The sequence below is a fragment of the Capricornis sumatraensis genome, chromosome 5 (assembly GCF_032405125.1).
Source record: "Capricornis sumatraensis isolate serow.1 chromosome 5, serow.2, whole genome shotgun sequence".
Classification (NCBI taxonomy): Eukaryota; Metazoa; Chordata; class Mammalia; order Artiodactyla; family Bovidae; genus Capricornis; species Capricornis sumatraensis.
The window spans coordinates 42,649,913-42,672,503 of record NC_091073.1 but is presented as its reverse complement, the minus strand read 5'-3'; the positions used below and the strand labels follow the sequence as shown (position 1 = coordinate 42,672,503).

General features: G+C 33.2%; 1 protein-coding gene across 1 annotated transcript in view; it reads right to left on the bottom strand.

The window, feature by feature from the left end:
* Positions 1 to 22,591, bottom strand: part of PCLO (piccolo presynaptic cytomatrix protein) — a 375,834-nt gene that overhangs the window by 34,027 nt on the left and 319,216 nt on the right. Inside the window, exons 17-21 of the mRNA XM_068973161.1 lie at positions 22,291 to 22,384; positions 20,996 to 21,067; positions 19,256 to 19,436; positions 17,467 to 17,661; positions 1,374 to 1,515 (exon numbers count right to left, since the gene is read on the bottom strand). Coding sequence (XP_068829262.1) covers positions 1,374 to 1,515; positions 17,467 to 17,661; positions 19,256 to 19,436; positions 20,996 to 21,067; positions 22,291 to 22,384 — 684 coding nt within the window. The remainder of the gene's footprint in view (positions 1 to 1,373; positions 1,516 to 17,466; positions 17,662 to 19,255; positions 19,437 to 20,995; positions 21,068 to 22,290; positions 22,385 to 22,591) is intronic.

Sequence of the window (22,591 nt, the reverse complement as noted above, 5' to 3'; positions counted from 1 at the left end):
GGAAAAACATATCCTGAAAATCACAAAATAAACATATTTTTCCACTGTATAAATCTATTTTACCCTATTATTTTGCTTTTATAAACTTGAGCCATTATCTAAATATTAGAGCTCTTCTGGGGATCAAAAGGGAAGATTTCAAAAAACCTTGACATTAAAACAAAGAGAAGTAAAAGTTCCACTCCCAGAGAGGATTTCACTCAACAGAGAAGATTTAACAAGGCCCAGGGCAGTGGTTCACAAACTCACTCTGTAAAGGGCCAGATAATGAAGGATTTGAATGGTCTCTGCTGCAATCACACAATTCTGCCCCTAGAGCACAGACAATATTAGGTTACACATAAGCAGGCTGGTGGGGCCGTATTCCAATAAAACTTAACATATGGACACAAATTTCAAATTCACACAATTACCATGTATCACAAAATGCTATTCTTCTGGGCTTTTGGGAAACATTTAAAAATGCAAAAGCCATTTTTAGTTCTTCCTAGACCTTACAAAACCAGGCAGTGGGCTAGATTCACCCTGGCCTAGAGCCTGGAGCTGTGGCCCAATGGCATTTTTGAAAACTTATCAACTAGTTATTGGAGAAAGTCAGGGAGTTTAGATTTTGATATTGGAATAGAGATAACATATTTATCTTGGATTTATCTTGGATGCTACTAAATTTTGCCACCAATATGACTAAAACCATTCTAACACATTCTAAACACAATCTGCTTTAGTTTTGCATTTTATTTGCAATATGATTTTCTCGAGGCTTAACATTTTATAAATGAACGTTATTCTAAGAGTATCTATTTGGGGACCTATATACGGCTTATTACTTGTTCTAGAAAATATGGTTCCACTTCAAAATATTCCATTTTAATGGTAGAAGAATTTATAGTTTAAAAGTTATTAGTAGTCCAATGTGTTTCTATTACAAATATAATATATGAGCTCTTTATATATATTTAAATGTCTCCTGATTCAAAATAAATTAATCTATACATTATACGATTACAGCATCCACATACTACTGCTGCTGAACTTCCTTCAGCATCAGTTCAGTCCAGTTCAGTGGATCAGTCATGTCTGACTCTTTGTGACCCCATGGACATCTAAGTTATCATTTTAGCAGTGTTTTCTATTAAATATTGAATGTATTGATTAAGTAGTCCTGGTAGTGACCAGCATTCATCCTTAGAATTCACTAAATTAATCCAATCTTTCCTGAATGGTCTATTTTTCTGTTGGTGCAAAGAGTGGAAGTGCTTCAGAGACACTGACTCAGACTTGGATAATTATCTAGTTATTTCCTTTTCATTGGTAAGAGAAGCTTACTCATGATGCTGTTAACTTTGTAGTGGAAAAAAAAGAGAGCCACTTACATCCTTGGAACAGGAAATAGATTAGTCTCCCCTGCAGCGCTGCTGCTTCCTTCACTGTCCACGCTATACCCACTGCCAAAGCTGCTGCCCGAGGAGCCAGTGGACACGGAGCTTTCTGCAGGCCGGTGATTGGTGGGCTTGGCTGCATGGTGTGGGAAGAGTCAACGCCACAGTCAATCAATGAAACTCCAACTGATCTCCAAATGCAACTTAAACGTTTTTCTTCATTTACATTATAAAGAAACAGCTCTGGCAAAAATTCTGCATTTCTTAACCTTGCTTTCGTTCTCTTTTCCTTAACCAATAACTTTCAGTGGCAACACTAAAGCCCTTGATTGTTTTTGTTGGACAAAAAAGAAAAACAAAATCAGTTCTAGGGATAAACCATCAGATTTTTAGACTGAATTAAATATTATTATTATTTGTTGTGATTTATTTGTACTGTATTACAATCATAATATGGCAAGCAAATAAGAATTGTGGCTATTTCATAGAGAAAAGACTTTAGGAAGACTTGGGTAGATAGAAGTGACAGAATACATGAAAATTGCTTCAATATTTTCCATGTTAATAGCCAATAATTTAAGAAGTCAAGGTGCAAAATAGAATAGATCATTTCAGGAAATGATTAAAAATTCTGGACTTATTTGTATGTAGCTCTACCAACTGCCTCCAGCAGGTTTTAAAATTTGAAGATATTTACTTCCCCTTAGTCATGTCCTAGTTTATGACTGGGAGTTGTTTTAAATAACCCATGAGTTTGATTTTTGAACATAAGAATGCATATTCCCATAGAAGAATTATAAATCTGTATTATAAATTATGCAATAAGTGATTGGTAATGTTAGCAGAGTTCTAGATTAGAGATTTGGGAGGAAATTTTGATGCCAAAGAAATGAAGAGAAAGAGTTTCCTCTTTTTTGTGGGGGTTGGGGAGATGCTCTAGGCAGATTTTTGAAACTATCATTTTTCTTCTGCTGTGTGGTCAGAGTTTTAGGAGTGTGAGCTCTGATCTCACAGAATATGGTTGTGAATTCCCAATCCGGCTGAAGTAACTCTAGGAAGTCTGTTTCCTCATTTGAAAATAATGGAGTCAATAAAGCCTCCCTCATAAAATGATGATAATCAGGAGGGAGATAAAGCTGGAATACAGTAACGCACACTTCTTTGTACTGTGATTTTCTTTGCTATACCCGTCAGACCTCTTCTTCAGGGCTTTATTATCAATGGCTGTTTCCCAGTCTTCGAGAGTATCTGGTCCCTGACAATGAATTCACCTTGATTCTCTTCTAATTTTAGATGTACTTTAAGCTGCGAAACTATTTAGATTCTCTCTCCTCCATAAATACTCTTCTACTGTTTAGTCAGGAGTTTCTTAAGCAGTTGGATGGATCCACACCACTTGATAAAGAGTTGATAATCTTTTAATGATCTTATATTATCAACATTTTTCTTAAAGAAATGTACAAAAGCACAATGGCAATCTGGCGGTGCTTTAAGCGGTATACCCCTTCCAAAAAATAGAAAACATAGATACTGTGAAGGAAATCATTTGAGGGCAGGAAACTATCAGATTAGCTAGGATCAAGTCTTTCAAAGGTTTTAAGTTTTTTTCTCACTTCTTCCTTTCCATTTCTGAACAATCAGTTTCTCTAAAGCCACCAGAATTGTTCATACCATCTATTTTAGTGATAGTAGGATTCTTTTTCCAGAATAGAGAAGGAAGAAATATTTGATAATTAGTCAGCTGTATGTCAGGTGTGTATTAAATTGGGAATAGCTAGTTAGAAAAGTGCCTGAATCCTGTTAAGTAACCAGTCACCAGTGAATTAAGAGTAACACATAGGACTAGATTTCCAGGAAAAGAATAATAATCATAATGCTTGTTTGATATTCTCTTTAACTTATGTAGAAGAAATCTGGCTAATGTGTTAAAGACTTTTTAAAAAGATAAAGTTATAAAATGCAAGGGTAATATGACATATAAAATTATGAACACAATAAAGTAGATTAAACTGTATAATAAACTGCACAGTGAGTCAGACAAGTCAACAGATTATAAACGAGGAAAAGCTATCACACTTTTTGATTGTCAATAGATGATTTAACTAACTAGATTGTTAATATTTTTAGTATGATACTGAATGTAAGAAAGTGATTTCATCAACTGGAAAATCTCAATATATTACTTTCAAAGACAAACCTTAATTAATAGACATTATTTTTGAAATCAATTTACTAATTTAAAACTTTTTTTTTAATCTCTGAGCAATCTCACAAATCTCACAATACATCAGAATATCCAAAGATGTCTTATTATTTACATTTCAAAATATCTAATCTTTTCTCTGGCAAACTTTGATTTTTACCTGATGAATTTCTAGCTCTAGTCCTCTTCTGGGATATTTGAGAAATGTGAACAGAATGTAAAACAATATAATCATAGGAAATGAAAAAGGCTAGAAATAAATTTAAGGAAACAGTTTTTTCATATTGCCTAGGCAAATGGAAATTTCATGCGGAAAACCAATTAAAGTATTGCCAATGTTTTAAATGCAAACCAGTAATATTTAAACAAGAAAATTAAATATAGGGAACATACACAAATTTCAGAATAAGTCTAAGTCCACTTTTGTAAAATGAAATTACATGTAAAGTTAAATCTAAAGAAATTTTGGGTATTTAGGTGAATAACTCAAATGAATGTATATGTTTGGCATTATTTTAATAAAATGTCTGTGCATGACTGTACTTTTTTTTTAACCTGATATGTAAAGATAGCTTGACATAGTTAGTTTCTGAAAATGAATTCAATTATAATGCAGAATACATCTTCCCTGTACAGGGCTACATCTATATTGCATAAAATGAGGTTAAAATATAGAAATGCAGTTTTGATGATCTGGTGCTAAGAGTCCAAATATTTTAATAGTTCCTTTTCAGTTACTTGAAACAACACATCTATTTACTAATTTTATCTAATTGAATTAGCTCCCACATAAGAAACCATCAATTATATTAAACTGAACTAAATCTGTATTTCTGCAAACCTCCAACAGAAAATCCTAAAAGCAATGAATAAAGTGCTTAAGGACTTTCTATTAGAGGCCAGATTATAATTTCAAGACATCTCATGATTTCAGTCAAATTCTTTAGTTTGCTTTATCAAATCTGTTTTATTTACTTTATCGTCTGTTGTTTTCCACAAGTACCTCCCATGACTTTCCTTTGTATACTCGTCACTGAAGCCCATTCAGACCACTCACTCTGAATCGCTATGATTTGGTTTCTCTTCTCCTGAGCTCTAGCCAAGTCTCTTTCCAATTTTGTTATACCTTCCTCTGACCCTGTCATTTTCTCTATCTAAATGATACTCATCTGGAAAGGTGCAGTTCAGATGGAACCTGTTTCATACATTTCCTTCATCTTTATAATCAGAAGTGAACTCTCCTATATCTAGACTCTCACAGCACATAATTTATATACCTTTTACAGCAATAATCACTTTCTATATTTAATTGTAGTTGTTAGATTCATGCGGTTATTGGAAGAAGAACCTACCTATATTTGTTCCATGATAGCCTTCTTAAAAGCTTAATCCTGGAACTATGCTGAAGCAATATTTAATAAATTGATAGTAAAAATTATAATAATGATAATTATATTAATAATTCTTTCCTTTAACCAAACAACTTAAAATATCTGAGTGATATAGAAGATTTCTCACTTTTTAAAAATTCAGTTCTGTGTTGATACAAATCAAAAATATCAGAAACACCACAGTATATATACTATATATATATATATATATATATATATATATATTTGCCCCATGTTCTTTGTCAATGAAACTTTGGGTAATCTTTTTTTTTTTTTTTGGTTAACTTTTAAAATCAGAGATTCAACTTTAATCTGTCATACTGCATAGAAAAATGTGATCACTTGATCAGACGTTTTGTCATCCCAAATACCCCCAAACTGGTTTGATTAAAAGAAATATTTAATGATAACACATGAAACATGGGAGAGCATAGCCTTGTGAATTCATAGCAGACCATGAATATTCTATATATACACACACATATATATACATACATATATATATTTCTAAACTGGAGTGACAGAATAATACATATGGTAACATTCCATGGGAGGTACTAGAGGGTGCACTTAAGCTGACTGCAACTCTTGGTGTACAGACAGGAGGTAAGCTCTGGTTCATATTTCAGTATAATGTCTCTCTACATTTCTTGTAGGAAATAATACTTGAAAACAGTAAAACTAAATATGACTTTTCATAATATTATGATTTCAAAATTAACAATTTAAAAAATTTCTTCTTCATTCTTCCAACTCTTTAACAGAATTTCAGAAATCATGTATTATGCATCTGTGTATTACATATGAAAATATTTATTTCACATTCAATTTGAGACTTTTTTAATAATAAAAAACATTTTTGGAGCCATTTTCTTAATGAATTACATTTGGGGAGGCCTATTTTCTTTTTGAATTTTTGCCTGTATTTTCAAAAACCAACTAGAAAAAAGTGTGTATCAAATAAATATGTGATGGTATAAGTCTACACTGCTGCTGCTGCTGCTAAGTCTAGAAGAATAAATACTAGCATGTTGAATCATTTTGGGACTCATTTATTGAGGGGGCATTTCAGGTAAATTAATTTTATCTTCTGTGAGGCAATTCAATCTGTTTTGAATTATTCTCTGACCTCTTCATTTTCTGTGGCTGCTAGGTGGTTAGACATCATTTTGTTTGATTGCTCCTCTGTGGCTGATCTTTATTAAATAGGGTAGTGTCTCTTTGACTGCCCATCTGTCTTCAGTTAGCTTGCTCTGTTGATTTTCCCACTACTATATATACATCTTTTAAAAAATGCAGAACTATCACTGTACCCACCACACGATGGCAGCACCCGTGTTCAAAGTGTCAGATCAAAATTGTGGATGACTTTATAATTGCACAATCTTGGACTCTGAAGTTAACTAGTTCCAGACCCATCATCTTGTTTACAGAAAAACTAAGACCCTCCTCTTTTTTTTTTTTTTTAAGTTTAAGTGACTTTTTCCAGGTCACACATTCATTAATGAAAGAGAATCAAGACTAATCAAAATTAATGAAAGTGCTCATCCAGTTTTCTATAATATTGAATTTCTCAAATTAAGGGTTGTCTATTATAGAATTCAGTGCTTGGAATGTATCAAGCCTGTGCTATTCTTTCACTGATTTTATATCCCTGGTCTAGCTCAAAGGTGTTTCTAAATACTTCAGGAGTAATTTATTATGTAGGTAAGCCTATAATTTCCTATTATATATATTATTATTATATTCCTATATGCAGTATATTATCTTCATAGATACAGTGTATAGGACTTTAGGATCAATTGTTTGGAATTAAGATAAATCAATCAATAATTCTTTTATTTCAATAGTATAATGATGAACTGAAATAACTGCCTATTGCTGAAATTATATACTTATAGCATGCATTTTCTTTGTTGTTCTTTAGCTAGTATTATATTTACATTAGTGACCTTTTCTATTTTATCTCCTTTACCTTTCACTCTATTTATCTATCTATTATTATTGTTGCTTTTGTGTTATTTTTACCAAAGAGATCTGGCAGCTTTATCACATTTGCTGATTGGATTTGGATGGAGTCCAAATGTCAGATTTTAGTTTCCACTGTTACCAGCATTATTGGTAGGTTTTCCCTTGAATTATGTCCGGTAACATTTTTAGGTTTCTACTACCATCCAGGAGTACTAATTTAAGAAGAGATATTGCATCTTACAAGGACTTAGAAACTTAATATAATTTTTTTCTGATTTACTTCAATATATTCATTATCCAATTAGGGAAAATTTAAAAGAAGACACTAGAAAAATGGCATAGGTGGTTTAATACAATTATCTGTATTTGTAACCACCAAACTGTAATTATTTACATTTGTTACCTCCAAATTATAAGTTTTCACACATAAAAGTATTTAAGATAGACATCTCTTATTTTTATATTGGTCATTTGTAAACTCATGGATAAGGGCAGTGGAAGGATGTCACTGCAATATTTTCTAAATGAAAAATGATTGGTGATTTTATTACTTCTCTCTCAGGGTTGCTGAAGATAAAATTAACACTAACACTGGGTTTGGTCCTTCAGAAATATATATGTATGCATATATCAGAAAGTTATAACAAGCTTATAAAAATCAAAACATGTCCCTTAAAATATTCCATATTATTCACATAGTAGCTTCTTTCAGACAGGGAGATGATGTGATTCCTCTATTATCTTTCTGAAGAAAGAACGTAAAGCTTTTAATCCTGCTTGCACTCTTCCCTCTCCGTATGGTCCAGTGTACTACTGTTCCTGTATTTATGCTATAATGTTGCCTTTTAGTGTGTCTTACTTACTAAAGGTGTTTTTGTTTAATAACATGTTTTGGAAGAAACTGCTTAAAATAAAGTTTAAATGTGGATCAAAATTTCAGATTAAATAATGGATAAATGTTTGATTAAAACATCATTAAAGTTAATTCATCTTATCTTAAATAAATTTAGTTTATAATTCCAGCTATGTCCAAACAAAATTAATAAAGAATTTATCAAAGACCAAGTTTTTGTGCTAAGAAATGCTAACACAATTAAGATCTTTACCCTTAAATAACACAATAAAAATCTTTAAAAGATTCATAGTAAGGAGAATCATATTTGAAAGAAAAACTATTCAAGGGCATCAGTTTTTCAAGGGCAACTGTATTTTACAATATTCTCTTCTGAAACTTAAATATCCTGTCTCTTGCAGTTTGCTTGCAAAAGTAATTATATAGTCACCTTTGAAAAATGTTCTTCATAATCCTGAAACTGATCACTAAGATCATGAATACTTGGATAACAAGGATGTTATTCTAAAATAGAATCCAAATATTTTGATTTATATAAAAATCCTGCCCAAAGGAGACATCTCCAGTACAAACAAATAGAAATTAATAATAGCATACTGATTTATATGGCTAATGCTACAACAAACCCTCAGTATTATTTTTCATGATCATTCAAATACAGTCAGTGGCCATAAGGAGGAATCTGGACAATTATCTGATAAATACATGTCCAGTCCCATGGAATCTAAAGTCTTTAATTAATTTCATTAATATTCCTACCTTCTCCAAATAGATTGTTTTCTCTCCTCCTATAGTTGGTTGTGTATTAAGTTGCTTCAGTCATGCCTGACTTTTTGTGACCCTATGGACTATAGCCTGCCAGGCTCCTCTGTCCATGGGATTCTCCAGGCAAAAATACTGGAGTGGGTTGCCATTTCCTCCTCCAGGGGATCTTCCTGACCCAGGGATCGAACCTGTGTCTCTCACTTCTCCTGCACTGGCAGGTGGGTTCTCACCACTAGTGCCACCTGGGAAGCCAGTAAACTGTAAAGATCATGAGAGAGAACCAGACCAGAAGAAAACAATATTCTACTTTCAGATATTTATTTCTACAAATACTATTGTCTGGTTACATATAAACAAATCGACCAACTGCATTGTTCTTCAATTTCAGTTTAAGATAGAGAAAACTCATGCTTTTGTCATTCTTAAAATTCTCCCACATACCTTTAATTGGTTAGTCAATAAATATTACTCCAATGGGAGATTCATGGGACAGTGATTTTTGTCTATTGTGTTCACTAAAAATCACTAACACTTTGAAGAGTTTCTGAAACATGCTATTCATTTAAAAAAAAAAGTGTGTATGAATGAGAATAAATGATGAGCAACTAATCTGAGTAACCCAGATAATATTTTCTATAAATGATAAATATATATTTTCAGAATTCCCTTTTTAGATTTAATTATTTAAAAAAATACTTAATTATATCCTTAAGGGTTAAGGATTAGGTAAGGGTTAAGAAACTCAAGTTTTACTTAAATTTGAATCAAAGTGATGATCTTCAATGTTTCTATTGTTACTTAATGCCCCAAATTAACTTTCAATGTGTAGAACTCCTAATATAGATGGTACAAGAGAAGATAAAAGAAACAGCTTATAAATGATTTTTTTCCCAATAAGTTTATCAAAATAAGGACATGAAATAAAATGTATTGACCTTTACAATACTCTGACTCTACCATAGGCTAGAAACAACTTGATTAAAGTTGATAGACAATTTATCAGTCAAACTTCAAAATTATATGGGCATATAATCATAATTTAATCTAAATCATGTCCAGTAAATTAATTAAGATAAAATAAAAAATAGTCAATCTTAAATTACAAATTAACATTAATGAGCAAGGAAAGTAAGGGTTCTGAAATGCACTATAAGAAATATACGGTATAAAAAACTTAGAGACAAATATGTTAATTCTATCTTGTGAGAAACTTCTAATTATCCTACTTTCTTGACCATTGGAAAAATTATGATTATGCCTGTGTATAGAGCAGTGGCTCTTAAACATTTTGGTTTCAAGATCACTTTTACATTCTTAAACATCACTGAATTCCTCAAAGAACTCTGTTTTATGTGAGTTATATCTATCAATATTTATCATATTCAAAATTAACAATAGTTCAACATGAACAATTGAGAAATACATTTTCCATTAGCCATCAACACAATGATATTGTGCCTTTTCGTGGAAATGTAGGAAAAGTTCATGCGTATTACCAAAAGAATGAGAGTGAAAAAGGCAAATAACATCTTAATAGTCTTAAGAATTTTTTGATCTTGTAGAGTCCTGAAAAGATCCCTGGAATACCTAGTGATCAATGGACACACTTTGAGAATTACTGGTCTAGCTCTACAGTGATGCAAATGAAGTATGAACTGTGAAAATGAAAGAAACAAAGCAGTTAGCACAAGCCTTCTTCAACAATCATCTTAAACCAGTATACTCATGACAAGCATTCTACGGTGACTTTTAGTTTTACTTTCTATACTAAAAAACATCGAGTTGTATCACCTTATTTGAAAAGATTTATTATTATTGATATTATCATCCTTTTAATTTCTCTAAACTTTTGCAGAATTTGTTCACCCAGAACTTCACAGCTTTAGAGGAAGAAGGTCCTTATTCTTAATAAGGAATAAGGAATACTATGTGTGTCATAAAAATTTGCTTGTCTCCTCTATTAAAAAAAAAAAAAATCTACTTCATGTTACACAGAAACCCAGAGTAAATAATGAAATTTGGCAGGCATAAAAAAATGCAAATTCTTCCTCTGATGGATTTTCTCTACATAAAGTCTCTTCAGTTTTCTTGTACATTAATAGTTGGATGGAGCCAAAGTAGCTATTTAAGAAATGTCAGTAGCAATGACAATGCTTCACAACAAATTAAAAGTATAGAAAGAATATATATATTGCTATACAGAAAGAAATTTGACTTGTTCAGTATTAAAAAATACACTTTCTCTCTCTCTTTAGATTCCAAGCTCATTTCACATAGTCAGATGTGACTTGTGTGTGTAACTGAATAACTTTGCTGTACACCAGAAACTAACATAACATTGTAAAATAATTATACTTAAAAAATCTTTAAATAAAAATAAAAGCTATAAGAACTCTGAAAAAAAAATTACCTGCAAGAACTTTAAAAAAATGCAGTTTTTAGTTTGAAATGTCTCAAGGAGGAAAAGTTGATTTTGTTTCTGTGTTGAGAATAAAGCAAAATTTATTCTATTGTCTTTCTCATGTTTAAAAATAGACACCTACCTCCTAACTTTCATCAAACATTTTCTTCTCAAAAGTTTATCTGTTCTTGATGGATTTGTAATATTACTTTGATTTGTTTCTTTCCAAATGATCAATTAACTTATTTTTCAGTATTTTAAAACACATTGAGGTATAAAGCTATGGTTATATCTACATTATTCCTAATTATGCATGGAAAAACCTCAATACCCCAATCAAATATTACTGATATGTTTTCATTTAATATCCAAAAGTGTTTATTTGGTACCTCAATAACAAATATATATTTATACATTCAACAAAGTAATAAAATAAAAAGGCTATTTTTCACAGTCTGACTCATTATATGTAAAGATTCCTTCACCCTATCCCATCCTCATATCCCCCTCCTCCCCAAAGATTATCTTGCACAACAAGAATGGGTGGAATATCACATTTTATATAATATAACATACTCAGATGAAAAGTGGAAAAAAAATCAAGTAATTCATGGATAGATATCTGCAATTAGGCAACATTGGTAAGTAGCTACCTAGTGCCTTTGGCATTCCTCTGCCTCTCCCCTGGTTCCATGACCCCTCCTACCTCCCCGGCTAATAACGTTCCCAGCCCCAAGCTCAGATTGTACCCTCTGTTCAGGATCTCGTACTGTGTTCCCATCAGCCTTCACATGCTCCATGCTTTTCATTTCTTTCCTCCATCAGCATTTACTTGCCTGTCTCATTTCCTCAGGGTCCTGTTCTCTGCTGGTAATTTGATAAATTACCTTTTTGAAAATAAATTTGCTCAAACCTAAAGTAAAATAATTTGCATTTTAAAAACTTAGGTTAAGTTTGTTAAAAGAAATGTCATAAATAGCATTTAAGGGACTTTGGCATGTTAAAAATAAGGCCTTATTCTTCTTGGATCATGTTAATAGTCCTGCTCAATCAAACAGGCCCATGGTTAGAGCATGTGACACCGCAATGCTGAAGCCAAGTTTGATACTTCAGCCAGTTGGTCTTACTATTCACGTCAGATGAAATGAACATGTAAATCCTCGGTATGAACCAGTAATTCTTTACATGGATGGCTTGATGAACTCATGGCTGCTACCAGAAAAAAGCAAAAGTATCCAATGATGACAAGTCAGTGACTTCACCTTTGGTAAGGAAGGTCCAGCCACAGGAGGCAGCGTCACGTGATCAGAGCTATTTACTGTCTGTGACTCTGCATGTACAGCAGAGATACTTCTGGCAATAAATGTTAAATGATTACAGAGTTTTCAAAATGCATAATCAATCAGTTTAAGAAAATATGGAAAACTCTCTGAAAACACAAAGCTTTAGAAACAGCTTTCACAAACAACAACAAAACAAAACCCTTGCCCCAAGAGAAACAGGCTGAAAAATTTGAAAGCTGAAATCCAATTTGATACTCTTAGATTTCTACTGGCTACTTACTTGCTGTGTTCATATCAGTACAGTTTGTTTTCATTTTAAACTATCCCAAGTTTTATTTTTAAAGCTCTTCTCTTCTGCCTTTCTTTCTTATTTTTGCACAAACACAGTAAACTGAAGAATATAAAGTCTGTTTTTATTAACCTCTTGCATACATTCTAGATGATTTCACCTCCAAATGATCTCATTCTGATTTCTTTTCTGATCTTCACTTTCCTTTTGGACCCTTTCCTTTCCAGAAACAGAGAATGCCAAATTCCTTCTGACCAAAAGTGACCATCTACTTCTGGCCAGAACAGAATGGACCACTGATCGGCTGCTGCCCTTGTAACCAACACTTCCCTCCACTCCCAGTTCCCACCCTGTTTCCCAACCCAGCCACCCACTACCACTCGCCCAAGACAGCAGGTCTCAAAAAGAGATGGCTTGGTCAGAGTTCACCATGGCAACAAGGAAACTTTTCTTGAACAGGTACTGCAAAGCAGCTTTATGGAAAGTGGAGTTTCCAGCAGCGGTCTGTGGAAGTAGCTTCAGGCTTTTCTCCTGAATTCAGCCACAGCCAGGGACCCTCAATCATAGTTCCCTCACACAACTCAGTCAATGATTTCTCTTCTCAGCTAGCGTCTCCAAGCTGTCCCAACAGTTCAACTGCCCAGGGTGGAGGGATATTTCTACCCATCTTTTATCAGTGTTTCTAAACTTCAAGCTCACTTAAAAATCTCAGCATCAAACAAAAATAGCTCAGGAATTAAAAAATGTCCCTAAAATGTAATATATTCAATAGCAACTAAAGTTAATTTTCAAGGTTTTAAGAACTTTTGTTTTAGTTTTGGTATGGTTTTAAAAAACAACCTATTTTTAAAACTCTCTTCCCAGGTTGGTGTTACCTTCTAAAAGAGCAGGCCTGTATTCAACCAAACCAACTGGCTTGGAAAAAAAAAAACATCTCCAGGGATTTCTAAATACAAACAGAGAGTTGTTTAGGTATCAGGATGAGCTGGCACAATCTGCCTAGCCCTTCCTTTCAGGTTTCCTAGCATGCGACTAAACCCCGGAGGGAGAGAAAAAGTTCCTTCTGGCTCACTCTGTAGTTCATAGTTGACCCATATTTTATGCTACTTCAAGCAGAAATCTGCTGAGAAGCTCACAAAAAATATATGAAAAGCTCTTTAGGGACAATTTCGCCACCCTTGATAGAAATGACTACAGATGTGCACACAGCCTCCTCTGCAGAGACTGCTTACTGCTGCACTCGGCTTGTGCAGTGAGAAGGTTTTATTTTCCTGGTTGGTGGCAGCTTAATTATCAGCCTTCAGAAAAGAGGATCAAGTAGGTAAGCAAGTCTAAATTGTATTCCGCCATCATTTCTAGCAACCTCTAATCACTGGTAAGGACTTGAGTGTAAATAGCAAATAAGCAAATGACCAGGGTTTTTAGTGAAATCAGGAGAGGTGGATTTCAAAGGAGCCAATGCATTTAAAAAGCAAAAGCTTAGGCACAGTTATAAGACCAGGGTTAGATTGCCGATTCTGACAATTTCCAGCCAAGTGTTCTTTATCAGTTATGTTGCCCCCTGACTCTCCAACGGCTCATTCTGAAAACAGAAATGAGAATATCTGCAACGAATCCCTCACCTACTAGGCGTGATAAAATGAGAAAATGGGTGATGAAGCACTTTTTACGTGAAGAACTACTGCAAATATATGAGAATATTCATTCGAGCATTATTCAAAGAAAGAGAAGCACGTTTTGCTAAAAATTTTAAAACTCATATCTAAAAAAAAACTCAGACAAAATATCATATAGAAATACAACAAGATAATTAAAAACAGAGTGAAATAAGGGAAGCATTTGACTACTGTGACATTTGTAATTATGAAATATTTACAGTAAGAAAATGAAGTAAGAAATCAATTGACTTATTTATTTGATGAAGAAAAGGTGAGAGGTGGAATTATAAGTACTCTTGGAAGGTACTAGTAAGGCTAACTAGAAAAGAGAAATTGTCCTTTGGTGACAATCTATAAACTGGGTTGAATAAATGTATATTCAGAATTATCTTTTAATATTTAAGCTGTTTCCTTAATTCCCTGCTAATTCAAGAAATATCACAGTTCATGTCCTTTGTACTGCCACACAAATCTTCCACTGCTCCTAAATATCTGATTAGTCGGGACAAAAGCGTATACAATTTTTAAGTTTTCTGAGAATAAAAAGAAATGCAAAAAGAAAAGTCCGAGGCCTAATTGTAGTTTTGTGGAAAGTACAGAATAATAAAATCAAGTGTTTAGGGCTGGAAGGGACTTAAGGACAGCTAACATTTTTTTTTAAACCTTTCTTTGATATATGTTTTTGAATTACAATTAAATTTACATTTGAATTACAATTAAGATCATTTAATAATCACCCTGGTTTGATCCCTGTCACTGTCAGTGAGTGGCATTCTTTCTTGGGGAAAATCTTACAAATGTTGAGGTCAAGTTAGGAACTGATATTAACTTGCTTTCCTTCCTAACAGAGCCATGGAATCAAGTCCAGGTGCCTGCCCAGAGCAAGGCTTATCAGATTTGTCTTCCTCTATCCAGAAAGCTGAGCAGATTGTGAAGTTAATCAGATGTGGGAGAAAGAAAGAGTGGAAGCATTGACTAGAATAGCCCAACCCCATCATAGAATAGCCCAACCCCATCATTTATTTACATGTTTATGTAAGCTCTGGTATGTTTATTTGGTAACAATTCCCCATCTATTTTATAATGTTTCTGACATGAAACTTTGTCCTGCAACCCAATATACTATCATTATAGCTCTCACTAGCAATGAAGCAGAAACTCTGAATTTCCTATTGCAAGGAATCAAATGAGAAAGCAAAAACTGACACACTCATTTTAAACTGTATCATATAACAATTGCTCAGAACCCAGCAGGTTATGAATGAAATAAATATACTTTATTTATTACACAGGCACTTGTATATTCACATGCCCAACACAACTGATACACTTGACAACTACGGAAACATGAATGGAAAATGTGTTTGTAGGATCAAGAGAGAACTTTTACCACGTAAAGGTGAATGAGTGCATTAACATTTTTCCTTTACTTTCCTCTAGGTATTTCCAAAATTCACTGAATTTTTTAAAAAAGTTACACTTAAAATAATATTCAACAAAAGCTTATCTACATTCCAACCGGTATGCTAATTCAAATTGTAAGTGGTTTAAATTTTTATCACAGTGCAACATATTTATAGTCATGCTTAAACAGATTAGGTTAGTAGCATGCATTCCATTCTGCAATATGAGTACTGTTAATCTATTTCCCAACAAAAGTCAAAAGATGCTCAGTGCATAGAAAAATACAAATCACTATAATCAATATATTATGAAACTGATCTTGGGACTTACACAGTGATGATGAAGTCCTGAAATGCCATGCCCACAAAAGCACATCAAAAAGTGGATAAACATACTTTATCAGACAATTTCTAAAAATTAAAAGATGAGGGCCTTAAATTTGGGGGACGTTCTTGCTGTGTACTTTGAATAGGGCCTTTCTGCTCACCTCCTTCTGGCTTGACTGGTCCATCAGACATCACCTTCCTGAGGGCTAGCTGGCTTTGGTCTTGGTTGCCATTGGCTGGTGGAGGCAGATTATCAGACTGAGTTCTTTGAATGGGGAAGACTCCTGCTATGCTGTGTCTGTGCTGCTTCCTGGCATGATTAGACTGACCGCTTTTATGTGCTGCTGTGGCAGTGTGGGTGAAATGGAAACCCAGAGTATGTATCCTCAGATGGAACCAGCTTGAATGTCATTCATGCAAACATAAGTGATGTTTTGCTCTACTGAAATTAAGTTATGTTTTCAAATGTCGAAATGACATCACATGCACAGCACTAAAGGGGGTTAAAACTGGCTGTTTCTTTGGAAATGATTATTTTGGGAGATGGGGAGAACATTCATTTATCTCCATTGTTTGGCTGATGCCTCTTGGAAGTAACTGTGCCCCGGCATTTTCAAAGTCTCTGTACTTACTAAGTTCTTGTATCATTGTTATCAACTGAAATTACAGTGATTAAGATGGGTGATTTGTTATGCTTTAGTTGATATCTTGACTTCAAAGGATTTCCAAAGGTTAAAAAAAGAATAATCCTATAAATTTTTTGGAATCATAAACAAAGTGTGATCCAACTGAATGGGCCCAACTGTGCTCCTTAATGAGGCGACGACGTAGTCTCATCACATATGCTTGTATATATATTAATACTATGTACTTTAGAGAATATAAGAAACATGATTTTCTTCATAGATTTTTTTTTCAAAAGTCTAGGCAGTTTCTCACACAGAAATCTTCATCATTTCACATGCACAATTTATTAAACTTTTTAAGATTGATATGTCTTTTCCATTTCTCCTAGGTTCTAGAAGTTGACTGTTGGTCATATTACTCTTCTGTCTAAAATTGTTTAGTGTTTTTCAGAGGCGAGAATCTCATTGCTAGTCTGCTTCAAACAGTTGTGTGTGTGTGCTTTTTTTTTTTTTTTGATGTAATGCCTGGAAAATTGGCAGTCACTTGTGCTTATAATTTCTGTATTCTAAAGGCTATTTACAGGCACACAAAAAGGACACACAACATGGCTTTGCCTGCAAACATCACAGACACAGCTCCCAAATACAATGAGCCAGGTTGGACGGATGGTAGAGACAAAGGAGAAACAGCCAGTTTTATTTTTGGTCTACATAAACTAAAAAAACAAAAACAAAAACAAAAACTAAATTAAAAAGAGCATATTTATGTATTGATACTGTCCTACACAGACAAAGGGACAGAGAACAGAGGGAGTAAGGAAAGCCAAAAACGAAGCAAACGGGGGAAGAGAGCAGGAAAGAAAGGCAACAGATGAACATTAAGCTGCCATGCTGAGGAATTTATTTGCGTCTTTTACTTGGTTGAAGGCGGAGTTGTTGCACAGCGGCTTCAGCAGCGGCTATAGCAGCCCCCGCATCTTCCAGGTGGGTCTGAGTGACGCTGGTTTTGCTTTGACTGCGAGATGGTCCATGAGAGCGGAGATGGCCTTCGGATGAGGATTTCGAGCTACCGGGACTACTATGGGATTTCTCAATGGTGGGAACCTGCATGTCTGGTTACAAAAAGGTAAAACATGAGTTAAAGTTGCTCCAGCGTTCCTCTTGTCAAGCTTGGTTCACACAATTTGAAACCGTCTAAGACTGATGTTAATTCTGTTTGTTTTTTGGCTCATCTGTGCAACTGCTCACCATACAGCAATGTGATTCAACATTTGGGAGACAGTTTTGGGGAAGAAAGACAAGAGGACGATAATCTTGGGAAGAGAGGTTTGAGGAGAGGAATACATTCGAAGTAGTCTCATGTAAATGAATATACTGACTTATAGTTTTACCAAGGAACTCTGCGAATTCTAGTGGAGTCCAGGGAAGAAGCAATAGGTTGACACTGCCGCAGAGGAGTTTTAAGTAAAAAAGATAGTTAATTCCTGGAGGAAGGGGTGTGAGTCACTGGGATACTTGGAAGTGGAGATGGTATTATCATTTCAGGTGATTTTAATGAATGTACATATAAGATCACACATTTACTATGGCAGCTATACAGAGAGAGGTCTTTATACTCATCTTTCAGAATGGCAATCAGGGCAGAGTTAATCTAGCTACATGGAATCCAGAAATGATATATAAAATTCAAAAGTAATCTATAAGCACATATTGTAATCAGTGGTTTATCATATTAACTCAGTGGCCTTTGGACATAATCTCAGTTTTCCATCTTGTAGAACATGACCCAAATTGCAAAAAAACCACTTTTCAATTATGCTGTACTTCCTGAGAAGAGTCAAAAAAGGAAGGAATACTCAGATCCAATATAAAAATTTTTATTTAATATTTATAAATAACTCAGCATATCCTGGAAAGATACTCCATGGTTATCTCATACAGGCAGAAAATCAGTTTATGATGAAGATTAACGCTGTGTTGTAGGATAACTGGTTACTGAACCTCCCAATGGAAAAGTTTATTCAAATGAGAAAACTGTGCATACTGCCAAACCCAGTGTATGATGCTGCAATTTAAAAAAATAATTTAAAAAAATCATAGAATGCATTTGAATCCACTATTTAGGAAAGATTTAAGTAATTTTCAGCATACCAACTGTTTTGATGACATAAGGAAAACATTTTTGATATAATTAAAAAGCAAAATGGAAAGTTGTATGTACTATAATGTATTCATTACATTTATAATGAATAAGAATGTATATATGAAAAATAGGGATATAAGCAATTAGAAGAAATATGCAAAAATGATAATGATGATTACATCTAGTCAATGTACTGTTGAGGATTTTTATGTTTTGTTTATGAAATACCCCAATATATTTTATAAAATCATATTATCCTGTATCTTGAGAGCTGGAAAAGACCCAATAGCTCATATAATGCAACCTTCTCCATTTTACAGATTCAAAAACAGAGAACCAGAGTGGTGAAGATCACAAAGGCATCAACTTAATTATGGGTTGATTTGAGACTAAAGTCCATTTCTCCAGATTCCATATCCATCTCACTCTTTGCATGATATTGTATTAAATATTTCCCAGTAGAACCCAACCTTTCAAAAATATTAAATATACAGGCACTTATATTCGGAAAGATACTGAGTGAACAAATAGACAAGAGTTTTGCTATTTGAAATATTTCCTACCCTTGGACGGGTCAGGGAAGATACCATGGCTTCTGCTTTTGATGACAGATGGCTTTGGGGACTGCTGGCTGCTCTGACTGGAATGGGACTTGCCATGATCAATGCTTTCAGTCTGTTCTTTGAGTGGATACCACCTAGGCGTGTTATCAAGGTGAGATGTGCTAGATAAATCAATCAGTACCTGAAAAAAGATGCAGTAAGTGAATGAAATTTATGGATTAATCTACAATTCATTTGTTAATTTCTTCTGTGATCTGAAATTTATTCAAGGACCTACGTCAAGAATATAGTATATCTTTTAGTATGATGAGGCTATCTTCCTCATTTTTCTTCATCCATGGTATTGGGAACAATGTCTTGTGCATATTAAATGCTTTACAAATGTTTGGTTAAATTGAACTGTATTACATCTCTGACTATTAATTAAATTATTTGGAGATGATGCAAAAAGAGAGATTACAAGTCAATTTCTACATGAAATAAAGTTTTCTTTTGTGAAATGGACACATTCTAGTCCTAAACTTGGCTAGCAGTTTTCTGGAGATTGTTTACTTTTAGTTACCAGAGGGACAAAATGAAAAGAATGGCTAATTTTCAATTAGTAACTTATTCCATCTATTTTAAAATATATCAGCTCACATTTGGAACAGGGATATGACCAACAATTTATGAAAAGAAGGCACTGTGTCATGGCTTAACTGGCAACGTTTTCTTTTTCTTAGTGGTATATAAACAATGGTGCATTTTACGGTAGTTGGCATTTTAAATTTGATCACTACAAAAAAAATGAAAACCAGCACAATGGATATATGCCTTAGGTTTATGTGAACAATAAATTATCAGGACATCAGTAAATCAGCTTTTTGAAATAGGCTCATAAATCAGATATAACAGTACATTCTAGAGTAGTCCTATCTAAAACCAAGATTAGTCCAAGTGGCTATTCCACGTGGAACCTGTAGGTGAAGTTTAAATGGGAAAGAGGTACAGATGTAGGAACCAAACAAGACCTCATGTCACTTAAGACTATGTAACTGTTTTCTACTGTTTCTATCAAAAGGATATAATATTTTCTAGGTATTATATATTTTTGGAGAGGATTTATTTTTTTAACAATAATTCATAACTTCTGCTTTAAGCAAAGATCACTAAACAAAAATCTGTATTTTTATTTTTAAAACATTATTTGAAAAAAAGTCACAAGATCTGACCATCCTGCCAGATTTCATGATTAGGTTACATTTTTTGTGATTTACAAAAAATTTGTTTTTATTGTTTTCTTTGACTTCTAGCTTTGCTTCTTAAAATATTTGGAGATTTTTCTGTGAGACACTTAAATAAGAATATAAATTGTCACATCAAGTCATTCATACATGCAATGAGGAACAGCAATTAAATAACCTCAAAAAGCATTTGAAAAAACTCAGCTCATTTTATAATAAATTTATCCCATATCTTTAACATAGTCATTTGGATTCACAACATGATTATATAACTTTCTATCAAACAATTAATATTTCACCTTGAAAACTAATTATAAAGTACATTAAGTGGTAAAGTAAAAATTAATTCTCCAAATATTCATCTATTCAAAGAGTCAGTTTGAAAATAAATTATATTCACCAAAGAATTTTATCCAGAAATGGTTACTTTATACATTTAAGAAATTTCCTTTCCATCAGGATTTAAATAAAGGCTTATACTGAAGCAAATGAAAAATAAAAGAAACCATAGGCTCACCTCACCAAGAAAGTCATTGGAAGAAAATCTATCATAATCCCAGACTGTCACCTCCAGTGTTTTCTTCTTGAGCTACAGTTCAAATCAAAATGTTATTAACCTCATTCTCATTATAAATTTTTATTATACTCATATAACAGAGCCTTTTATTTTTATTCCTTGTACTCTGTCTATTTAAGTAAAAATAGTTTTAATTTTATCTAAAACTGTATACTTACATTAAATATTATGTAAACTGTCAATCATTTTGTGGTCCAACCGAGTGTTTGATCATAAGGTACCTCACTGTTTTGCAAACAAAAGGGTGATTTTTACTTATTTCCTGTTATCTACCCACTTCCATTATTAAAAGTACAAAGCAGAATCTATATATACTCTTTAACATGTGAGATTCATAGGTCATAAAAATGTCTAGGTTATTTAGATAAAGTATTTGGATTTTAGTTTTTTGTCTCAGTAAATTGCCAAAACACATTAGTAGCGTTATCTTATTTTTGTAGGTGAATTTAACTTATTTTCAACTCAAGAACCCAGATTATAATTGATATCAGGCTTCAATTTCACAGTGAAGTTAGAAATCTTCCAGAGGATAAATTAGAAGTCTCACTTTGAAAGAGAACTCATTTGTAACTTGTTTCCATAGATGTCTTCTTTCTATTTTATTTGTATTCTCTTCTCTCTTGATTCATCCTTATAAGCCATCAGTTATTTTCTGTAAATCATGCATAGTTATGAAGATTTTCACAAACATATTGATGCAGTTTTGCCTAGAGTCATTCTGTTTCTGGTGATAACCCTTTACATTAGTTTTCTTCATGCTTTCTTTTGTACAATTCAATTCCCCAATGCCAGATCTTTATTAAGTCTCAATTTAGAGAAAAGATGATCTCCCAAATGTTGCCTGATGGGATAATTCATTTCAGTGTATCCAATTCTTTTGTATCTCTATACTGTTTATAAATGTCATGATGTGCCTAGCTGGAAATATTTTCCCTCAAAATATAATAGAGCCCATTCTACTTAAATATTTCATTTTGAAATGATCAATGGAAAATGATCTAGCAATCTTATTTATTGTGCTTATTTTTTAGCTGTTTTGCCAAAATGTGCACATTTTCTTTCACTGTATCTTTGAACTGCACCCACTTCTTTTTATGGCTACAATTCTTATGTGTACTTTACCTATTTTTTTTGTTTATATAGCAAAATTGACATAAATCACAATATTTCAATAATTTTATCATCAGTTTTTATATTAGCCTTAATCTGTCATATAGAAAATAATAGCTGCATACCTGTTCCATGGAGATACTTTTATAAATCACTGTTTGATTCCACTCAGGATTAAGACTTTTCTGAATGTATTTAGTCCTTCTCTTGTATTCAGCACTGAATTAGAAGAAAAGAAAAAGTTATCTTGATTATTCACCTTGACTGATGACTTCATAGTCAACCTGAAGGGCATGCAGACTTGTAAAGGTACTTTGTTTGAATCACTATGTAATCATCTCATCATACTGATGTCTTAAACCATATCTTAAGTTGAATGCACAATAACAATTTAAAAATATCTTGGAATACTTTAGTTTTACTTTC